Source organism: Pteropus alecto, unplaced genomic scaffold (genome assembly GCF_000325575.1).
Source record: "Pteropus alecto unplaced genomic scaffold, ASM32557v1 scaffold196, whole genome shotgun sequence".
NCBI lineage: Eukaryota > Metazoa > Chordata > Mammalia > Chiroptera > Pteropodidae > Pteropus > Pteropus alecto.
The window spans coordinates 2,189,469-2,207,953 of record NW_006439717.1 but is presented as its reverse complement, the minus strand read 5'-3'; the positions used below and the strand labels follow the sequence as shown (position 1 = coordinate 2,207,953).

General features: G+C 55.7%; 1 protein-coding gene across 1 annotated transcript in view; it reads right to left on the bottom strand.

The window, feature by feature from the left end:
- Positions 1–641: 641 nt before the first annotated feature.
- HDAC7 (histone deacetylase 7) overlaps positions 642–18,485 on the bottom strand; it is a 20,033-nt gene continuing 2,189 nt past the window's right edge. Inside the window, exons 2-25 of the mRNA XM_025050233.1 lie at positions 17,066–17,253; positions 16,839–16,929; positions 16,422–16,533; positions 15,694–15,809; positions 15,429–15,554; positions 14,990–15,081; positions 14,690–14,800; positions 14,372–14,549; positions 13,961–14,157; positions 13,542–13,715; positions 12,108–12,321; positions 10,643–10,776; positions 10,361–10,481; positions 10,051–10,100; positions 8,674–8,781; positions 7,630–7,685; positions 7,381–7,468; positions 6,184–6,303; positions 5,857–5,954; positions 4,533–4,651; positions 3,716–3,849; positions 3,320–3,404; positions 1,948–2,086; positions 642–1,778 (exon numbers count right to left, since the gene is read on the bottom strand). Of these exons, the coding sequence (XP_024906001.1) occupies positions 1,733–1,778; positions 1,948–2,086; positions 3,320–3,404; positions 3,716–3,849; positions 4,533–4,651; positions 5,857–5,954; positions 6,184–6,303; positions 7,381–7,468; positions 7,630–7,685; positions 8,674–8,781; positions 10,051–10,100; positions 10,361–10,481; positions 10,643–10,776; positions 12,108–12,321; positions 13,542–13,715; positions 13,961–14,157; positions 14,372–14,549; positions 14,690–14,800; positions 14,990–15,081; positions 15,429–15,554; positions 15,694–15,809; positions 16,422–16,533; positions 16,839–16,929; positions 17,066–17,206 (2,850 nt within the window). The 5' untranslated portion in view covers positions 17,207–17,253 and the 3' untranslated portion in view covers positions 642–1,732. The remainder of the gene's footprint in view (positions 1,779–1,947; positions 2,087–3,319; positions 3,405–3,715; positions 3,850–4,532; positions 4,652–5,856; positions 5,955–6,183; positions 6,304–7,380; positions 7,469–7,629; positions 7,686–8,673; positions 8,782–10,050; positions 10,101–10,360; positions 10,482–10,642; positions 10,777–12,107; positions 12,322–13,541; positions 13,716–13,960; positions 14,158–14,371; positions 14,550–14,689; positions 14,801–14,989; positions 15,082–15,428; positions 15,555–15,693; positions 15,810–16,421; positions 16,534–16,838; positions 16,930–17,065; positions 17,254–18,485) is intronic.

Genomic DNA, 18,485 nt, shown 5'->3' with positions numbered 1-18,485 from the left:
AAGCCGGGCCCACTCAGAACCATAAAGAGAGGCACTGGCAGCCCTGGCACCATCCACTCTGCTTATACTGGGTGAGCCTGTCAGGGCCTGTCGCCTCACCCATTCTCTTTCCTAGGTTCAGAATATGCTTAACTCACAGTGCATTCATTAGAGCAGAAACCATAAACTGTGTTTCTGGAGGCTTTAACTGATAAACAGGTCCCAGGAAGTGATGATTTACCTGAGCTCCCAGCTGGGACTGGAACTCAGGTGGGTCTGATTCACAACTCTTTGGAGATGCCTTCGTGAGCCAGGTCTGAGTGTCTATATAACCCACTACTCCCACTATGTCTACGGACTCAGCCCACTGCTGCTACCTCTTTATTATCCCAGGTGGGGCAGGCAGGGGCAGCTAGGGCGTGTTCAGAATGGATCCTTCCTGCAGGGCAGCTGCCATGGAAAGGCACGGAGCTGGAGTAGGGCAGCCCCTCTGCCCCACCCAGTCCCTTCCCCTCCACATCAAACCAGACACAGTGTGCTGCGCAGCTATGTGCCCACCACATACCCTTCATCCCCAGGAGGCCCTTTCACATACACCTTTAAAGCAAATAAAACATTTATTGTTCAGATTTTTTTCCCATTTTTTTTCTTTTTCTTTCCTTTTTTACAAAAACATGCATACATACACAGGGTATGGTGGTCCTAGGGAAGACACACACACACACACACACACACGCGCGCACACACACACACACTCACTGTCTCTCTCTCACACACATTCACACACACTCAAAATACTTTCCTTCTTGGCCCCAGGCCTGGACCCCAAAAACCAGGGCAGTCTCCCCTCCCCCATGTCTTGCATCCACTCTCCCACCGCCTTTTCCCTCAACCACGCTAGACCTATGTGGAGCAGGAGTCAGAACTTGCGTAGGGGAGACCCCAGAAAAAGAAGGCTCCTGGAGTGGGGCAGTGACCAAGATATACCTGGGGGTCACACTGTGCTTCTCAGGGGAGATGAAGGTTTGGCACCATTAGATCAGGAAGCACAGAACTCCAAGAGCACCCATCTGCTCCACCAGAGCAGAGATGGTCGACATAGGGTGGCCTCTGGCAAAGGCAGGGGCCCGATGGAAGGCCTACTGATGACTGCTCTTGAGGGAGCTTTGTCTCACTGCCCCAGTGGTGGTGGTGGTCGGGGAGGGGAGCTTCCAGAGTCATCCGAGTAAGCAAGCAAGAGGAGGAACTCCCACTGTACTTACGGGTATATGACCCCTTGGCTCTTCCTATCTACTCCCCTGCTCCAGACCTCGGAGCCTAGGAAGGGCCACACTGGCTAAGGCCAAGTTCACATTTCTGTGTGGAGCCTGGGGCTGTGTGCAAAGTCCAGGGTCTACAGAGCCAAGAATAGTGGTTATGGATGGGCCCAACTGAGCCAGTCCTCCTCTGTGCAGTCCTGAGGAATTGGGGGCCCAGCAGGGGCCTGGACCCCACAGGGGCAGACTGTTCTTGGGAGAGCCCTACTGGGGTCTGGCCAGCTTCCCAGCCTGCCCCCTCAGGGTCCTCTTTGGTCCCTATCCTAGATCCAGGGGCCTTCCCAGCCTCCTTGGGTTGACTATCAAGGGGCTATTCTCTGGCCCCAACCACCTGCCCAGAGGCTCTCTGAAGACTCTGGGAACAGGTGTTGTTGTCAAACGTGAGAAGAGAACCAGGTCCGAAGGGCAGGATGGGCGAGTAGATTCATTCTGAAGCCTTAGAGATTCATAGGTTCTTCTTCCTCCACCAGCTGCTCTGAGGGCCTGGGGGAGGACAAGCATGGGGTTACTGGAGGGCATGTGGCTCCAGGAAGGGCCTCATCCCAGCTTCCCAGGAAGCCTGAGAAGGCTGAGTGGCTGTGCTGGGATCTGGGATCCTCAAGCTAGGAGGGCCCGAGGGGTGGAGAGGCTGCAGGCAGGGATCTGGCATCACCTCTCTTCAGCCAGGATGCCCACGGAGAGGGATGCCAGTGCGGTCACTGCCTCCACTTCTTCTGCGTCGGCCCCTGGCACCCTGGGCACCCAGGGCTCCGGACAGGAGGCCAGGCGTTGCATGCAGGCCCAATATTTACCTGGGACAAGAAGCTGAGTCAGAAAGGGTTGGGGAAAACAAGCCCCTCTCCCCTGCCATACCACACATACGAAACTGATACTGAGACCAAATACCTCAGGCCAAGGGCCCAAGAGTACTGTGCGTGTCCTTGGTGTAGGGTCGGCTCTCACCTGCCTCTACCCTCAATACAATGCCTTCCCTGGCTTTACCCCCGCAACCATGAAAGGGCGAGCAGAGCAGATTCAGCATGGCTATGAGGTGGCCTAGTAGGTGCCCAAGCCATTATCCTACCCCTTGGGCTGAGAGACTACCTCCAACCCCTTCCCATAGGTGTGGAATTCCTAAGGACACCAGTAGGGCCCACTTTTCTGAAGATGGGATCCATATCAGAGTGACCTCAGATCCCAAGCCCTGGCCTCCTGGAACACAGGGTCCCACTCACGTCAGCGCCCAGCAATGCTCAGCCCAGCACACAGGACAGGAGCGAGAGGGAGGAGGGAAGGACACAGCACCAGGAAAGCTGCCCATCACTAGGGTTGCTATGGGTGGCTATCGGCAAGCCACCTACCCACCCTGGGCAACCACTGCCTCACCTAGATCATGGACATGACCACCCTGCCTGCTGCTGCCAACAGCCTGTCAAGTCCTGGGAATACACCCAGAGCCCAGCCCAACACGAGGGCTCCATACAAAGCACCAGCAGCATCTTCATGTTATATATGCTTCCCTACTGAGCCTAGATGTGAGGAAATCTATTTTATTCATTTTTGTATCCCTAGCATAGATCACGGGTCTTTACAAGTGCTCCATAGATGCTGAGTTGAAGTTGAAAATTTAAAGTGCTTTCTCAACGTGGTGTTAGATTCTAAGACCTAGCCCCCAGAGTGAAAAGAGCTCCCCAGACCCCTGCGGCTGGGACTGAGGGTCAAGGTGGGAACTGCACTTTCAGCAAACAAGGCCCAAGTGTCACTGTTAACCTGGTCCTGGCCTAGGGCTGTGACTGGAGACGGGAGGCCAGTCCAGCCTTGAGGTGACAAGTGTCTGGTGGTCCTTGTTGGGTCCACCTGGAGGGCTCCAAGGATATCCACTCCTCGGGGTGCCATCCCACCATTCCAGCTGGGGTAACTATAAGAAGCCTACTCTTAACCAGCCCCAGAATCCCCAGCCTGGCTGGTGGCAGAAGCTTGGGGACATCAGACCCCTTGGATTCTCCCAAGTCTGGGGTCAGCGGGTGTCCTCTTTCCACACTCACTGTGCACCCGGATCACAGAGTCCAGAGAACGGATGGCGTTGAGGTTGGGTTTCTGCTTCCAGCCTTCTTCTGAGAGGGGGTCCACCTGTAGAAGAAAATACCACATCAGCCACCAGTCTCGGTGCCCACAGCCCAGCTCTCTCCCACCCCAAGGGCCCTGGCTTTCGGGGCACAAATAGGCATATGCTCCTGGCTCTGCCTAGGGTAGGCAGTGCTGGCTCTTGACCTGACCTGGGGAAGAGGCATCCACTCCATCTCCTTCATTCCGGGCCTAGCCAACCCCGCCTTATCTGAGCCCTCGGGAAGGCACCCCATCTGCCTGGCTCTTTGGAGCAGTCCTGGGAGGGCCGGGCTCCTTGCCCCATGGAGGTGTGGATAGGGGGGTGGGCAGCTCACCTTGTTGCCCAGAAGAGCAGCCACACAGGCCTCAGAGGCGTCACAGATGGCTGTGAGGTCATGGCCGCCCTCCAAGGCCAGCACCACTGCACCTCCTGCCAAGCTCATCAGCTGCTGTGTCATGTACCCAAAACCTACATGGTCAGAGGGGAAGTGTGGGAGGGGTGGGGGTGGAGGAGCGGTGGGCCCTTTCCATCTATTATTTTTCTGCTTGCTTCTTCCCTTATAATGATGCAGACACATGGCTCTCTACTTTCCTAAGTGCTTTCTCATGGAATCCCACGAAAAACCAATTGTTATGCCTCACTCAAGGCTCAGAGAGGTTAAAGGACTTGCACGAGGGCCCGCAGTGGAAATGGGAGCGCCGACTTCGGCCAGCATCTTTTTCACTGAGCCACACCATCTTCTTTCTGTCCTCTAGGTCCTGTAGGCCAGTAGGCCAAGTGGGGCCCCTCTGTTCTGAGAACACTGTTCCTCTCCATCTTCCTGGAGGAGAAGCTGCCAGCCCAGCCTGGGAATGACGCAATTGGGGTGGTGAGAGTCCTATGGCTGAGCTTCCTGTCTGTCAGACATTAAGTCCTCACAGTGTGACTTAGTGAACAGACCTGGTCATGAGAAGGGGCCCTAAGCTGTACTCGGCTAGGAGAAATCAGGGAATTCCAAGGTCAGCTGCCATACCCCAGTCCTCACACTCATGGCCCTGGACCAGCCATTGCCGCCTTCCCCTTGACTTGGCCAGTCCTCCCCTCCCAGCCTAGCCTTCACTCCCTACACCGCAACGCGCCCCCACCACCACCCAGGGCTGGCCCCTTCTTACATCTGGCAGAAACATGGTAGCCACCTAGTGGGGCCGGGTGACCCTCGGCAGCATCAAACCCAGCTGACACCAGGACCAGGTCCGGAGAGAACTCTCGGGCGATGGGCATCACAACTATCCTGTGAGGGTGCGAGGAGAAGGGGGGCTTACCACATTGTGCAGGTCTGTGGGGACAGAGGCCAAGGGGCCCTGTCCACCAACTTCACTGTGGGGCACCGTGTTCTTAGGCCTCCAAGACAACCAATCTCCCAGCAGGATTAGTGGATCCTTCTGATTTCTTTGACCTTGGCTGGCCACCCATATCCGTGGCAAAGCCTAAAGACTCAGCCACTCAGTGCTCTTAACTGGCACAAGGCAGGAAGAAGCCAAGGATGGGACATCAGAAGGAATGAAAAGGATACTGTGTGTGTGTGCATGTGTGCGTGTGTGCGTGTGTGTGTGTGTGCGTGTGTGTGTGCGTGCGCGCGCGCACGCACGCACGCACTTGCAGAGTGCAGAAGGCAGGACCCCAGAAAAGGGGCAAGTTACTAAGGGGCAAGTCACCTAAGGGTGACTAGACTCTGAGGTCTTCGGCCACCCAGATCCATTCTTTTCTCCTCAGGCCTTGCTGTCCCCCTCTGCCCCCACATGCCACCCTGCATCCCTGACCACTTCCGGGGTCCATTTTGACATCTTCCAAGGCCCCAGGCTCTGGGCACACAGATACCAAGAACCCCAGCCCAGGCCTCCTAGAGAATTAGCTCCCACGGAGAGTATCTCCAGAAAAGTATTTGGAGAACTACTTTCAGGATTCCTTTTCCCAAATGGAGTACAGGGACCCCAGAGTGAAACATATAAGGGCTCCTGGACAGAGCCCAAAGCTGCTCTTCTAATGATGTTTTTCTCAAGCAACTTCCCCAATGTGGACATCATCTGTTTTCCCTCTTTCTCCACCATTTATCTTTCTCACCTCCTGCACAAAATCCACCTCCTCCAGGCAGATTTCTTTGACTGAAGGTAGCAGCTCCACTCACTCTACCCTGCCCATCTCTCAGCACTCCTTTCAACACTGGCTCTTGGTAACGTATGGCTTTATAAAGCACCCTTTGACTTTTTCATTCTGTTTCCTGTCTTCTCATCAGGAGTGGGGGCTACTAGAGGCCAGTGAAGCAGTGCATTTTCTTTCGTTTGTCTTGGTTCCAGGGCTGGCTTATAATTTCTACTAATTGGATGAGGACAGGCCGACAAGTCAACTGATCGCCTTCAACTTGTTGCTATTAGGAAAAGGGGCAGGAGAGGATGGTCTTGCTAGGTGGAGCCTCCTCTGGGACCCCAGAGCACTTACCTAAAGGCAGCCAGGTACTCAGGGTCCCCCATTGGGGGGTCCAGACCACCGGCCCAGGCCACATTGACGTTGAAGCCTTCACCGCTGCCAGCTCCCACCTGGAAAACAGGATGCAAGAGAGACATGAAAAGAGCAGAGTCTCAGGAGGGGAACCCCAGGATGTTAGTACTGCAAGATTGGCTTTTCCACCCTCTTCACTTCCAAATGGAGAAACAGAGAGGCTAAATAATCTACCCAGGATCACACAGCTAGTTGTGACAAAGGCAGAGTAAGGGCCATGAGGGAGAGTCAACAGGATTGGAAGGGGTGGACCCAACATGTGGTTACCTCATCCACAGCCCCACTGCCCGGAAAGAAGTTGCCATCGTCATGGCGATGCAGGGAAATGTAGAGCACACTGGGGTCCTGGTAGAAGGTCTGCTGGGTTCCATTGCCATGGTGAACATCCTGTATGGGGAGATGGGCAGTGGATTAGGGAAGGTCTGAAAGAAAGGACATGGAAGCTGGAACAGGCTGGAAGGGTTTGAGGCCAGTGACCATAGAGGATCAGGACTCTAGACTGGGGGTGAGGAAACTGAGATCCCTAGAGCTAAACTGTGGAATGGATCCATGGGTCCTCTCTGAACCTCAGTCTCTCCATGTATTCTGGATGGGGGTGGCTGAAATATGAGACCCTGAAGGGGAGGAGGCATGGCAAGGGCAGGCCCGCCAGTGAGAGAGTATGTGGGGGTAGATTAGTGGCAGGAGGAAGAGTCCAGGTCACACGTCAGGAACCCTCACTGCTGTGTCTAGCCCACGGTCATGGAGTGATGCAGGTGATCAGAGACCAAGCTCAGTTACAGAGGGGCAGGTACAGGGGGCCCGGTGCCATCCGTCCTAGAAAGAGCTGTGGCCCTGCGATTGGTAACTTGCAGGACCAGGCATGGGTGCAAGTGTGGAGAGCTCCTCCACTGTCCTCAGCTTCTGCGTAGGAATGTCCCATTCACAGAGGTCAATGCAGAGTGGGATAGCTTAGTAGTTAAGATGCGTGTACTCTAGAGCTAACCACCTGGCTTCAAATTCCTGTCTCAGGATGTACTTGGTGTGTGGCTGTGTGTAAGTTACTTAACCTCTCTGTGTTCACTTTACTCATCTGAAAACCAGGTGATAGTCAGGATTAAATACGTCATATGAAATTAGTGGTATGTTGATGTTATCTGCTGTTACTGTCACTACTTGTAGGGGAAATGCAGAAATTAGATGTGCAGAAAGACGCCAACAGAGGCCAAAAGACAGCACTCAAATGGCTCCTCCCATTGTGGGAGTTTGTTGTGGCTGAACACCTTCCCATTCACCATCTTCTCTGGGCCCCCTCAACATCTCCCGTGACATGGGTGTTATCTTCACCCGCATTTTACACAGGGGTAAACCGAGGCTCAGGAGGCCAGTGCAGAACCAGGACATGACCCCACATCTTCTGATGCCAGGCTCAGGGCTCTTTCCACAAGGCTGTCAGGTCTGAAGGCACGAAGGACCAGGACCTACCCAGTCCACAATGAGGATCCTGCTGGCCTTGCCCTGTTGTTGTAGCTGCCGGCAGGCGATGGCCACTGAGTTGAAGAAGCAGAAGCCCCTGGGAAAGGAGAGAGGTCCTGCCAGCCCATTCCCTCCCATGTCTCCACCTCTCCAGCTTCCTCTCGCCACAGGATCATGGCCTGGCCCAACCCCAAAAAACCCAGGGGAAGTAGGAAATGTCTCCCGTCTCGCCCCACCCAGGCTTCTCCCAGGCCTTACATGGCTGTGGAATGGTCTGCATGATGTCCTGGGGGCCGAACCACAGCAAAACCATTCTGGAAACAGAAAGAATGCTTATCAGCCAAATGGCCAGCCCCCTGGTCCATGAACCTACCCCTAATCCCAGGCTCCTCCCCAGAGAAGTAGCCCCGGGCAACAGCTGACTGTGTCCAGGATGGATCTGAAGTGCCCTGGTACTCGGTCCCCAGGCCAGCGGCCTCTGCTTTCAGGCTGGACATTAACACAGAACCCCCCTCCCCGGTATGTCCTGGCTGTTAGCACTTTGTAGTAACAATAGCTACTGTTCGTTAGGCCAAAAGCACTGAGCCTGGCCCTGTGCTGAACGCTCTGTAAACACTGGATTTTACCCTCACAACATCTCTCTGAGGTAAATGTTATCTAATTCTCACAACATCTCCAAAAGATAAACATTATTATTATCTCTAGTTTACAGACAAGGAGAAATCTCAAGCTTAGGCAGGTTAAGCAACTTGTGCGAAGTTGCCTGGTTGTAAATGATGGAGCCAGGGTTTTAAACCCAGGGCTGTGCCCTTAGCTGTAAAACTCCACCAAGGGGATAAGACACCGAGGACACCTTGACCATCTTGAATTGAGCTCTTAAACAATGCAGGGGTGTGGACCTCAGGACAAGTCTCTGTAAGGTGCCCGGCCCAGAGTACCAATTCAGTCCATAAAACCTCAGCACTATGAAGAACCAATTTGCCAATGCACAGAGATCCAGAGACAGTCTGCCACTTGCCTATGGTCACACAGCGGCCTGTGTTAAATGATCCTGGATGATCACGACCTCGGGTATCTTACACACCAAAGGCCCAGGGTCACAGTGGCTTGACTCCCCACCAAGTAATATGAGCCCAAGGTTCAAATTTCATTTTCGTTCCCAGAGCTCTCAATTTCCCTTCCAAAATCCTGTGGTCCTATCCTAGAGAAATGAGATGTCTGGGGCTCTGGACCTGGCCTTCCCTGCTGCCCCATCCTGCCGCCTTCTCTGCGGCTTGCCCACCTTCAACCCAGACCTCCTACCTTTAGCTCACGGGAAGCCACTTTGAAGGCCAGGTCGATGACACTGCCGGCAGCCCAGCGGGCTGCATTGGAAGAGTGCATCTCATTCCAGATAGTGTCAGTATCCACCTGTGGGGGCCAGAGTCAGGGCACGCATCATCCAAGGCTTCCCACAGGAGCCAGGGCCCATGGGTGGTACCCACCCCAGGGGCAGGACCCCAGGGGCAGGGAGCTGGACAGACAGTGCTGCCTCCCCAGTGCCCCACCACCCAAAGGCAAGGCCTCCTGTATCCCCCAGTCCCAGCATGATGTCTCCTTCCCAGCTTCGGTCCATATCACCAAGCCCATTATCTGGCCAGCACTCTGCCGGCGGCATCGCGCGTGCCTCCCCGGTCAGAGTAGGGGGCATGGCGTTACCTGGGTGGGACTTGGGGTTTGGGCCGGGAGGGGGTTTTAAGCCCCAGCTGGCTCTGCTCAGGCCCTGCGGGATGGTCGGAGCTCGAGGGGCCGTCTGCACCACTGTCTTCCACTCAGGGCCCCTAGCCCAGGCTGGGAGGCCCCCCAAACCCTGTCCCTGGGCCTCAAGGCTAGGGAGGGGCCGGGGGGCATGATGGGGAGATGGGGAGGGCGAGGCGGACCAAGAGAGGCGAGGAAGGCAGAGAGAGTCTCAAGAGGCTGGAGAGAGAGAGAGAGAGAGAGAGAAAGGGAGAGGAGGGAGGAGAAAAAAGAAGCAACAACAGTTGGAAAAATCAGAAAGTGGCAAGAAATGGGAAGTTGTGAATAGGGCGCTGACTGGCTCCCAAACAGCATCCCAGCTACAGCTCCCCTTTCCCTCCAGAACTAGGCCTCCGTCCCCTGCCTCCACACACCTGGCTGGAGAACCACTGCGGGGGCCTCTTTAGGCAAGGAGAGCACTGTTAAGGAGGCAGGAAGTCCCCCGAGTAGGGTGAAGAGAGAGGAAGGAAAGCTGGGGAGTGGGAGGGAAATGCCTGAGTCTCTAAGAATACTGGAGGCACCCCCGTACAGCCCCAATTCTGCCTGGAGACCTGTTCCAGGAGGCCAAACAGCCTGGAGGCTGGCATGGAATGGCCAGTTCTGACCACTGGGGCTAATGAAGGGAGATGGTCTTGGCCCTGCTCTTTGAGCCTCACTCAACATTTACCAAACACCTTCTAAGTGTGAGGTACAAGGCTCCACACTCAGGAGACACTGGTAGGCCAAGGACACACCTCTCCACAAGGAGCTACTAGCCAGCAGGACATTATGGGAAAGTCCCTGGCCCGCCGGCTTTGGCAAAACCACGAGAACAAACAGATAGGGGCTGAGCCTGGGGAAACAGAAGGGAGGCGATCCCAGAACCCGTGGCAATGCCTACTCGAGACCCCTGGGCACACTTACCCCAACCTCACCACAGGACAGCAATACAAACATCCGCTGTGCCATGAGCCCTGTGGAGAGAGGCCAGTATATATGAACCGAATCCTCTCAGCCTCTGGCCTGGCCAGGAGCAGGGAGGCCCTGAAAAGAGAGCCAGGGCAGGTGTACAGGGCAAGGTGGGGGTGGGCAGCAGAGGGACTAGGGGCGACATGGGGATGTACAGGATGCTGGAGGGACAAGCTGGGCAGAGCTGGGATGAGTGAGACAGGGGATAGGTAGGCTGGGTGAGCCAGGGGAGGTACGGGGACCCCAGATGCTACTGGGCCCCTACCTGCCAGCTTCCCATTGTCCAGTTTGAGGTTGCTGAGTGGGTTGGTGCCGTAGAGGAGCACATGCCGCTCAGAGTGCACCGACTGCAGCTCCTCCAGGGAGGCCTTCCGGCCCCGGAGACACTAAGGAAGGACCCACAGAGCTCCTGAGCCCTGCTCACGCCCTTCCCTACCATTACCACCACCCCGCCTGCCCCCTCATCTCATGCTGGCTCCAGCGCCTCCACCTTCCCTTCTATCACTCTTACCTCCTCAGTTCCACAGCCCCCACCTCACCTCCTCACCTCACACTGGCTCCGGAGCCCCCGCTCCTGCAGGCGAGACCAGATGCTCTGGATGCGGCCTGCGTGCTCTGGATGCCTGCTGTTGTCTCCACAGGAGCACTGGTGCTTCAGCATGACCGAGTCATAGACCAGCCCTACCCGGAGCAGGGAGTCCTCACTGCCTGCTCGCCCTCCCCCCATGGAGCCAGACCTGGCACAACCACCCCCGCGCCATGCCATCCTGAACTTTGGCCCTTTACACCCAGACTCACACCCCCAGCTGCTTACCCTGCGTGTGTAACCACCTCACACACACACACACACATACACACCAAGCCAACACAACTGCCACACAGCCACTGCCTTCCCAACACAACGACCCTCCTCATATGGCTTGATACATGGACTATGAACTCAAGAACTCAGAGGGTAAGGAAGGGAGGCCTAATGTCAGGGCCTCACACTGAATGTCATGACCCAAATAGGCTGCCACGGGGGAGCAAGAGGAGAAAGAATTCCTCAGGAACCCCAAAACCAGGAGTTGGGAGGCCCACAGTGATACTGGGCTATGTAACAAGACAGATAGAGTTTTGGGGAAGTGACTGTTACAGCCTGACCAGTGGGACACCTAGAGGAGGGCCCTGTACACTGCCAGTAGGGTAACTGTCAAGACATCAGGGACCTTCAAAATGTTCATACTATTTGATCCAGAAACACCACACCTTAAGAGCAACCCTTGGTAAACAACTCCGGGGATGAGTAAAAGTTTATGGACAAGGAAATCCAAATGAGGAAAAATGAGTAACCCATCTAACTGCCCAACTAGGAAAAAATCTTTAAGTAAAAATAAAATACTGTGATGAAATACTGTAACAATCTCATTTCTAAGGACTAATCATATTATGAAACATTCATAATATGTTAACTGAATACAGCAGAGTAGAATGTGTATATGGCACTTGTGTTGGTACCTGAATACGGTACATACTGTGTTTGTATGTGTGCATATAGCTGGAACAAAGACTGGTCAGAATATAGGAGCATTTAAGAGTGGCTGCCTCTGGGTGGTGGGATAATGGTTGGTGATTTTTATTCTATTCTTATGCTTTTCTGCAATTTTCAAAATTTCTAAAATGCTTTTGAGCTCTTTTCACAAGCAGAGCAACAAAAATAAATTCCATTTTTGAAAGGCCTAAACTAGTTGTCAAGAGACCCTGACAATTCTTAGCCTGGCCTGACTGCCAGCTTGCTATTTGACAAGCTTGTCACCTTAGAGTTCCTGAGCCTAGGTCTCCTCATGTGTAAATGAGATCCACCACCTAGTCCTCCTGCTTCATGGATGCTGTGTGGATCTCAAAAGATCAAGAAAGTGCTCTGTGGCCTCAAAAACTGTCCTGAGTGACATCACGATACAGACATGGACCCGTGCCCGAACCTCTGTGTGCCCCAGCCCCTTCCTCCTGCCCCACTCTAATACGAGTCTTACCTGTGGTGAAGGGTAGGGTCCTGGAAGGGGTTTCTGAGCTGGGCAGGACATGGGCCTGGCTGGTGGGCTCCAGGATTGACAGTGAGGCAGCTGGGGATGACTGAGTCCTGGACAGCGGCCGGTGACCACCCTGAGCCAGCGGAAGATGCACAGAGTCGCCAGTGCCTACCCGAGGGAGCCGCCCGGCCAGTCGCTGCTGCTCCCAGAGAAACACCTGAGGGACACAGCGGGGCCTCAGTCTCCAGTTTCTCAGGATCCTGTCCTATGTGCTTCTGCCCAAGGTCTTGGAAACCTCCCTACAGGCCCCCTTTGGGGAGAGATTCCAGGATGCCTCTAGCCCCACCTCCCAGCCAGGTTCTGGCCTTTGACTCTGAGCTTTCTACCCCCACAAGCCCCCAAAGGTCTACATCTCAGACTGACCATCCCTTTCCCCCAGAGCTCCCTGGGCCTTTGGGACTCCAAAGCCAGAACCCAGGTGAGGGGCCTCAGGCCCAGCTCTAACCAGGATCTCCTCTTCTCCAAGGACTGTGCAGCCACCCAAGGACGTGGGGACCTGCACGAGCCACTGTATGTGTGTGGACTGCTACCACGTGTTATGGGCTGAATTGTGTCCCTCTCCCACTTCATGTCTGAAGGAAATCCTAACCCCTAGTACCTTGGAATGTGACCTTAATTGGAGATAGGGTCTTTACAGAGGTAATCAAGTCAAAATGAAGTCATCAGAATGAGCCTTAATCCAATATGACTCCTGTCCTTATAAAGAGGGGAAATTTGGACACAGACATGGACAGAAGGAAGACAACGTGAACACACACGGAGAAGACAGCCATCTACAAGCCGAGGAGAAAGACCTGGAACAGCTCCTTCCCTCACAGCCCTCAGAAGGAAACAACCCTGCCAACACCTCAATCTCAGTCTTTTAGCCTTCGGAACTGTGAGGAAATAAATTTCTGTTGTTTAAAGCACCCAGTTTACAGTACTTGTTACAGCAGCCCTAGCAAACTAATACCCCATGGCTTGACTAACATGGTGAGAGTGCTCTGGTTGAAGCGCTTGAGCCAGCTCTGCCCCACCTCTTGCCCTAGCCACCTTCCCGGAGACAGTACAACCGGTCATAGGGAGAAGTATTAGAGTAGGAACGTGTATGGCTCCATGAGAGGCCAGCCTCACTGCTGGAAAAGGGACATGGCTTCACGCTGAGCCTGGCAGGCTGCTGCAGTGTGCATGTAAGTGTAAGTGTGCATGGGTATGGGTGTGTGTGTGTGTGTGTGTGTGTGTGTGTATCCGTCTGCACCTTGGTCTGGATCTGGCAGGGCAAACATGGTTTCCAGAGCTATTTCTTGCACTCATATCCTATCTCCCTCCCTTCCATCTATGCCACGGCCCAGCATCTCCCACTCACATCTTCCAGGGGGCACTTGGGCACTGCCATACCTGCTGGTGCTGCTGGAGCGGAATAGGGCCTCTGGCCTCATGCTGCCCATGGCTCAACTCCCTGTGTTCCAGGCTGTCATCTCCCAGTGGCCCCACTCCTCCACCATCTGTCTCCAAGTCCTCAGCTGAGGGTATCTGCCATAGTCGGGGCTTCTCACTTGGCTTGGCTGGTCTCTGGAGAGGGGAGACGCCCGCTGAGAAGTCATGCTGGAGTGCGGGCTGTGGGGTGGGACATGATGGGCTTGGTGGCCACTCATCTGACTGGGACTCCTGTGGCCATGCAGCTCTTAGTCCCTAGGAGCCACTTCCTCACTCTAGCCCTCCAGATCCCTGCCGTTCTGAAGCCTCCCTTCTTCTTTCAGCCCCCAGGGGCCCAGTTAAGCAACCCCTCACCACCTCCCCTACCCAGTTCCCCTCACCTTGATCAGCTGGACATGAGGTTTGAGCTGCCCTATGCTGGGCTGCAGGGGACCCAGCGGTGGGGAGGCGGTGGTGCTTGGGGGCAGGGGCTCTGAGCGGGTCCAGCTCAGTGGCCAGTGGAGGCCTGACCCAGGGAGCCGCTCGGTGGTCAGTAAGGACTGGGCCAAGTGGAAGAGCAGGGGCCCAAGCCCAGGCCCTGGAAAGAAGGGGTTGGGGGGCATAAAGAGGGAACCATGGGGATGAATGGAAGAAAGCAAGGACGTAGGGTGGAGGGCAGGGACTCAGCAGCGAGACACAGAGAAGGATGGGAGGGTGGCAGAGGGGGCAGGAAGGATGGGATCAGTCCCAAGCTTGGCCCTTAGCAGGGTGCCAGGATCCAGCCCCTCCCCTGGAGAAGCAGCAGTACTTACCAGTCTGCAGTGGGGCATGAGAAACTGAAGGATCCAGGAAAATGGGCTGTAGGCGAGAGGGCATGGGGCCACCAGTTTCAGGCTCCAGGCCATGGGGAGGAAATAGGGGTGCATGGGGGCTTCCCAGGACTGGCCCCCGAGGGCCCATTGTTGGATGTGTCCTGCGGTCACCATCAGCCTGGGGAGGAGGTGGGGAGGAGTCACAGGGGAGCAGGTTCCAACAGAAAGAACAGTGAAGGCAGTGGGGTGAGACGGCAGGAGAAGGGAATAAAAGAAGCTGAGGAGCTTGGCATGGGGGAGGGCGCCTCAGCCACTCACCCTGGCAGGGGCAGGCAGCCCCAGTGTGATTGCGGGCAGCAAGGACACTGTCGGCAAGGCGAACGGGGCCAGAGAAGTCTCCTGCCGCCGCAGCCGCTGGCCCAAGAGCGCCTGCCATAGGGAGCAGGGCAGGGGTCACTGGTCCCAGACCTCCACCCCCGGGCCAGCCCTCCCCAGAACACCCAGGAGGCTCAGGTGGCGCTGCCCAGACCCTGTGGCCCCAGCCTGGTCAGGGTCGCTTGTTGAAAGGAAGGCTGAGCCTCAGAACTGCCCTAGAGAGTCCAGCCAGCGAGGCCTTACCTTTGAGCCCAGGACGGGGTAGGGGCCGTGCTCACTGTCGTTGGGGGAGCTGCACCCTGATGCAGGTGTGCTGCTACTACTGGGGGAGGAGTCTGAGGGTGGAGAGGGAGGGAGGCAGAGTTAGAGACCAGGCGGTAGCCAGAAGGGTGGCCTCTGCTTCTCACTTTCCTCCCAGAAGGATAGGAAAAAAGCAGGCCACCATTAGTCTCCAGGGTCTTTGGACTTTTTTTTTAAGGCACCCCTTCTTCTGGGCAGATGTCAGCTTAGCCAAGAGAGCAGGGGTTGGCTTTTAGCCCCAACTTGCCCCCTAGCAAGAGTGTAGGACATATGCTGTACAACCAGCCACCTATGATAGCCCTGAGGAGGGGACCTCTGCCTTGGTGGCACCTGGCCCAAAGGGATGAGATCAGCCAACCCCACCCGTGTTGTTGGTCCTCACCTCCGAGGGTCTCTGCAGGCCGCCGCCGGAGACTGGGAGGGGCGCTCTCCTTTCTGAGTAGTGGATTCTTCCTCTGCTCCAGGGACTTCTTGGGCTTGTAGCGCAGCTTCAGGTTGGGCTCAGAGACTGCGGGAGCACCAGCATTACTCAACCCCACACCCACCCTCCTCCCCTCTGCCTGTTAGCCTTCCCCCCCAGTTATCCCATGTCCAAGGCCCTCTCCCTTAACCCCTCTGTTGGGTCTCCACCTGCCCATACCACTCACCTGTCTTACGTAGAGGGAAGTGTTCTGGGGGGTCACTGGGCAGGCTGGGAACAGGAGGCAGAAAGCTGCTGAGCATGGAGCGGGCAGCTCCTTCCGTCTCCAAGGCCTCGAGAGTTCTATGGAATGAGTGCCAAGGACTGCTTCAGAGGAGCAAGGATGCCCAGAGGCCTGGAAGCCACCTCATTCCACAGGGGCGCTTTCCTGAGCATGGGCATGGGACCTGCCAGGGAAAGTGCAGCCAGCAGGGTGGGCTACATGGGGCTGACAGGAATAGGGGCCACGGCAGCACGGGGCCTCCCATCCTCACATGCAAAACTCTGATCTTGGCAGAGGAGCAAGGGTCCCAGACACACTGGGAACTCTGACTCAGGTGGGAAGAACCTGCTCAAGGAATCAGAATATATTTGTGCTTAGAGGCGACATAAAAAGAGAAAGGAAAATGTATGGAAGAAGACTACCAATGGGGTGGTGTGTGTTTGTGTGTGCATGCATGTGCACAAAGAAGGGCCTCAGGTCGGGATGGGGAGAGATAATTAAAGGAGAGAAGAGGGCAGATGTCAGTTGGGAGAAGGAACTGGGGGATGTACATTACTTTAGGAGGTGAAGGATAAGGATCAGGTGATGGGCAGCGGGGAGGAAGGGGAGGGTATGTGAGTGCTCACAGATGGAATTATAGGGATGAGAGGGTATGGTAAGGATGTAAGGGAGCAGGTGAGAGAGGGAGTTACCTGTAGGGAATGCTGGGGCTACTGGGATGGACTGTTCTCTCTAAAGCTGCCTGCTGTTTCTTTAGAATCACCTCCGCCAGTTTCTGCTTGACCACACTGCTGGCCACGGCACCTGCAGAGGCAGACGACCATGAGAGAGTTTGGGATGGGTAGACAGGAGGCCACCCTGGTACATTCTCTGCCTGCTGCCCCATCCACTGCCCCAATACAAGGTGTCCTAGGGACTCCTCAGGTAAGAACCAAGCTCGAGGCCTCACCTCAACCCTCCCCCCATACCCGCCCCCACCTGCATTCACAGGCAGAGCCCAGCAAGCAGAGGGATATCTGGGCTGGCGTCACTCCCACCCCAGCCCTCACGTGCCCACACAGGAGGGCCATGGACACCGGCCGGGGGTGGGATGGGGGCTCCATTCTTACTTCGCTTGCTCTTGTCCTTATTGAGAAGCTGCCGCAGCTCTTGCTCCTGCTGCCCCACCGGCAACTCAGGCATCGGCGTGTCCATTGAGAGCTGTGGGCAGGGCCAGCCGCCCAGGAAGGGGCAAGGAGTTGAGGACTGAGACAAGGGTCTGGGGGGGCCAAAGGGAGGGAGGGGGCCTTGGGGCTGAGCTCAAGGCTGCCATGTGTGCAGAGAGCTCTGTCTTTACCCTCATGGGCTCCACCGAGCGCTGCTGCTGCAGGCCTGCCAGGAAGAGGCGGTGGTGCAGGTGCTGGGGGTGCTGCAGGGCCAGCAGCGCTGGCTCCGGTGGGGGTTCCACCGGGGGCCGCTGGCCCACCCGCAGGTCCATGGGCTGGGGCTGAGGGCCTGGCGTGTCTGCCCGGGGCCTGGGGCAGCCTGGGGACACAGAGAGAGTGGTGTCAGCCAGAAAGTTTGTCTGCAGGTGCATGGTTACAGCCTCATCAGCCTCCTTCAGGCTCACTTGACTCAAAATGACACATGTTTGAGGGGCCTTTTCTTCACTTTGTCCTCACCATGGTCCCTCAAGGTAAGTATTTTCAATTCCATTTCACCCATGAGAAAGGAGGTGATAGAAAATGTACACAATCCGTCGCTGGTGGGGTTCAAATTGAGCATTCTGACTATGAGCATACCGCTTTCCCACTAAATGTGTTGCTTCTCCAAGCTGGAAGCTGGGGCTGTGGAGATTTGAAGATGGGCCGAAAGCCCTTTGGTGGTACATTCTGGATACTGCCTTTTCTTTCCCTTCTTTCCCTCTGGAATTAGGGTTTGGTCCCGCTGCCCCTAACGACAGCAATCAGACGGGCAGACAGTCCCCTTTATTCAGCTTCCAACCCCAAAGGGCCTCACAAGCCTCTCAGTTGCCACCCTCCCTACTCTATCCCAGGCCATAGGATATAGAAGCGGTGCCTCGACTTTACAGCCAAGCCCTGACTGCCACCTCAGGCCTGCACAGACCACATGCCCATGGAGCCTGCTCTCTCGGTTACCCTCACGCCAACTCTAGGCCTGCAGTAGTAAGGACAGTTGCCTCTTCTTGAGTGTCCTCTGCACCTACGCCAGGGGCACACTGCCAAAGCTGTGGGTGCAGGGACTATTTATACCTAGCTGCCAGACCAGGTTCTCCACCAGCACAGCCAGCTGGACCAGGCCGAGCTGAGCAGCGAAAGATGCTCAGAGATGGATCTGCTGCTGGGTGATTATACTGAAGAAGAGGAAGCAGGTAGGGGTGGAAGTAGGTGCCCTCAAACAGAGCACACAAGCACAAAAATCCTCCTGGTGAGGCTTTCATCAGCTCATTCAATGCTGAACAATCTCCATCAGGGCAGCCACAGGCTGTCCTTGGGGCCTGAGACTGAGGGAGACTGGAAGGCACTATGGCAAAGCTCCAGCTGGGGAGTCAGGAAACTCGGCCTCCAGGCCCAACTCAACCATAACTAGTCATTATCTTAACATCTGTAGCATATGTGCACATGTGGCTGCAAAACCTTCTCACCTCATCACCCCCCTAGGCCCTAGGAGGTAGCTGTTACTATTCAGTCATCCCAAACAAAGAAACTGAGGCTAAGGTAAGGGCCACCCAGCTCGGGGCAGAGTGAGCATGGGTT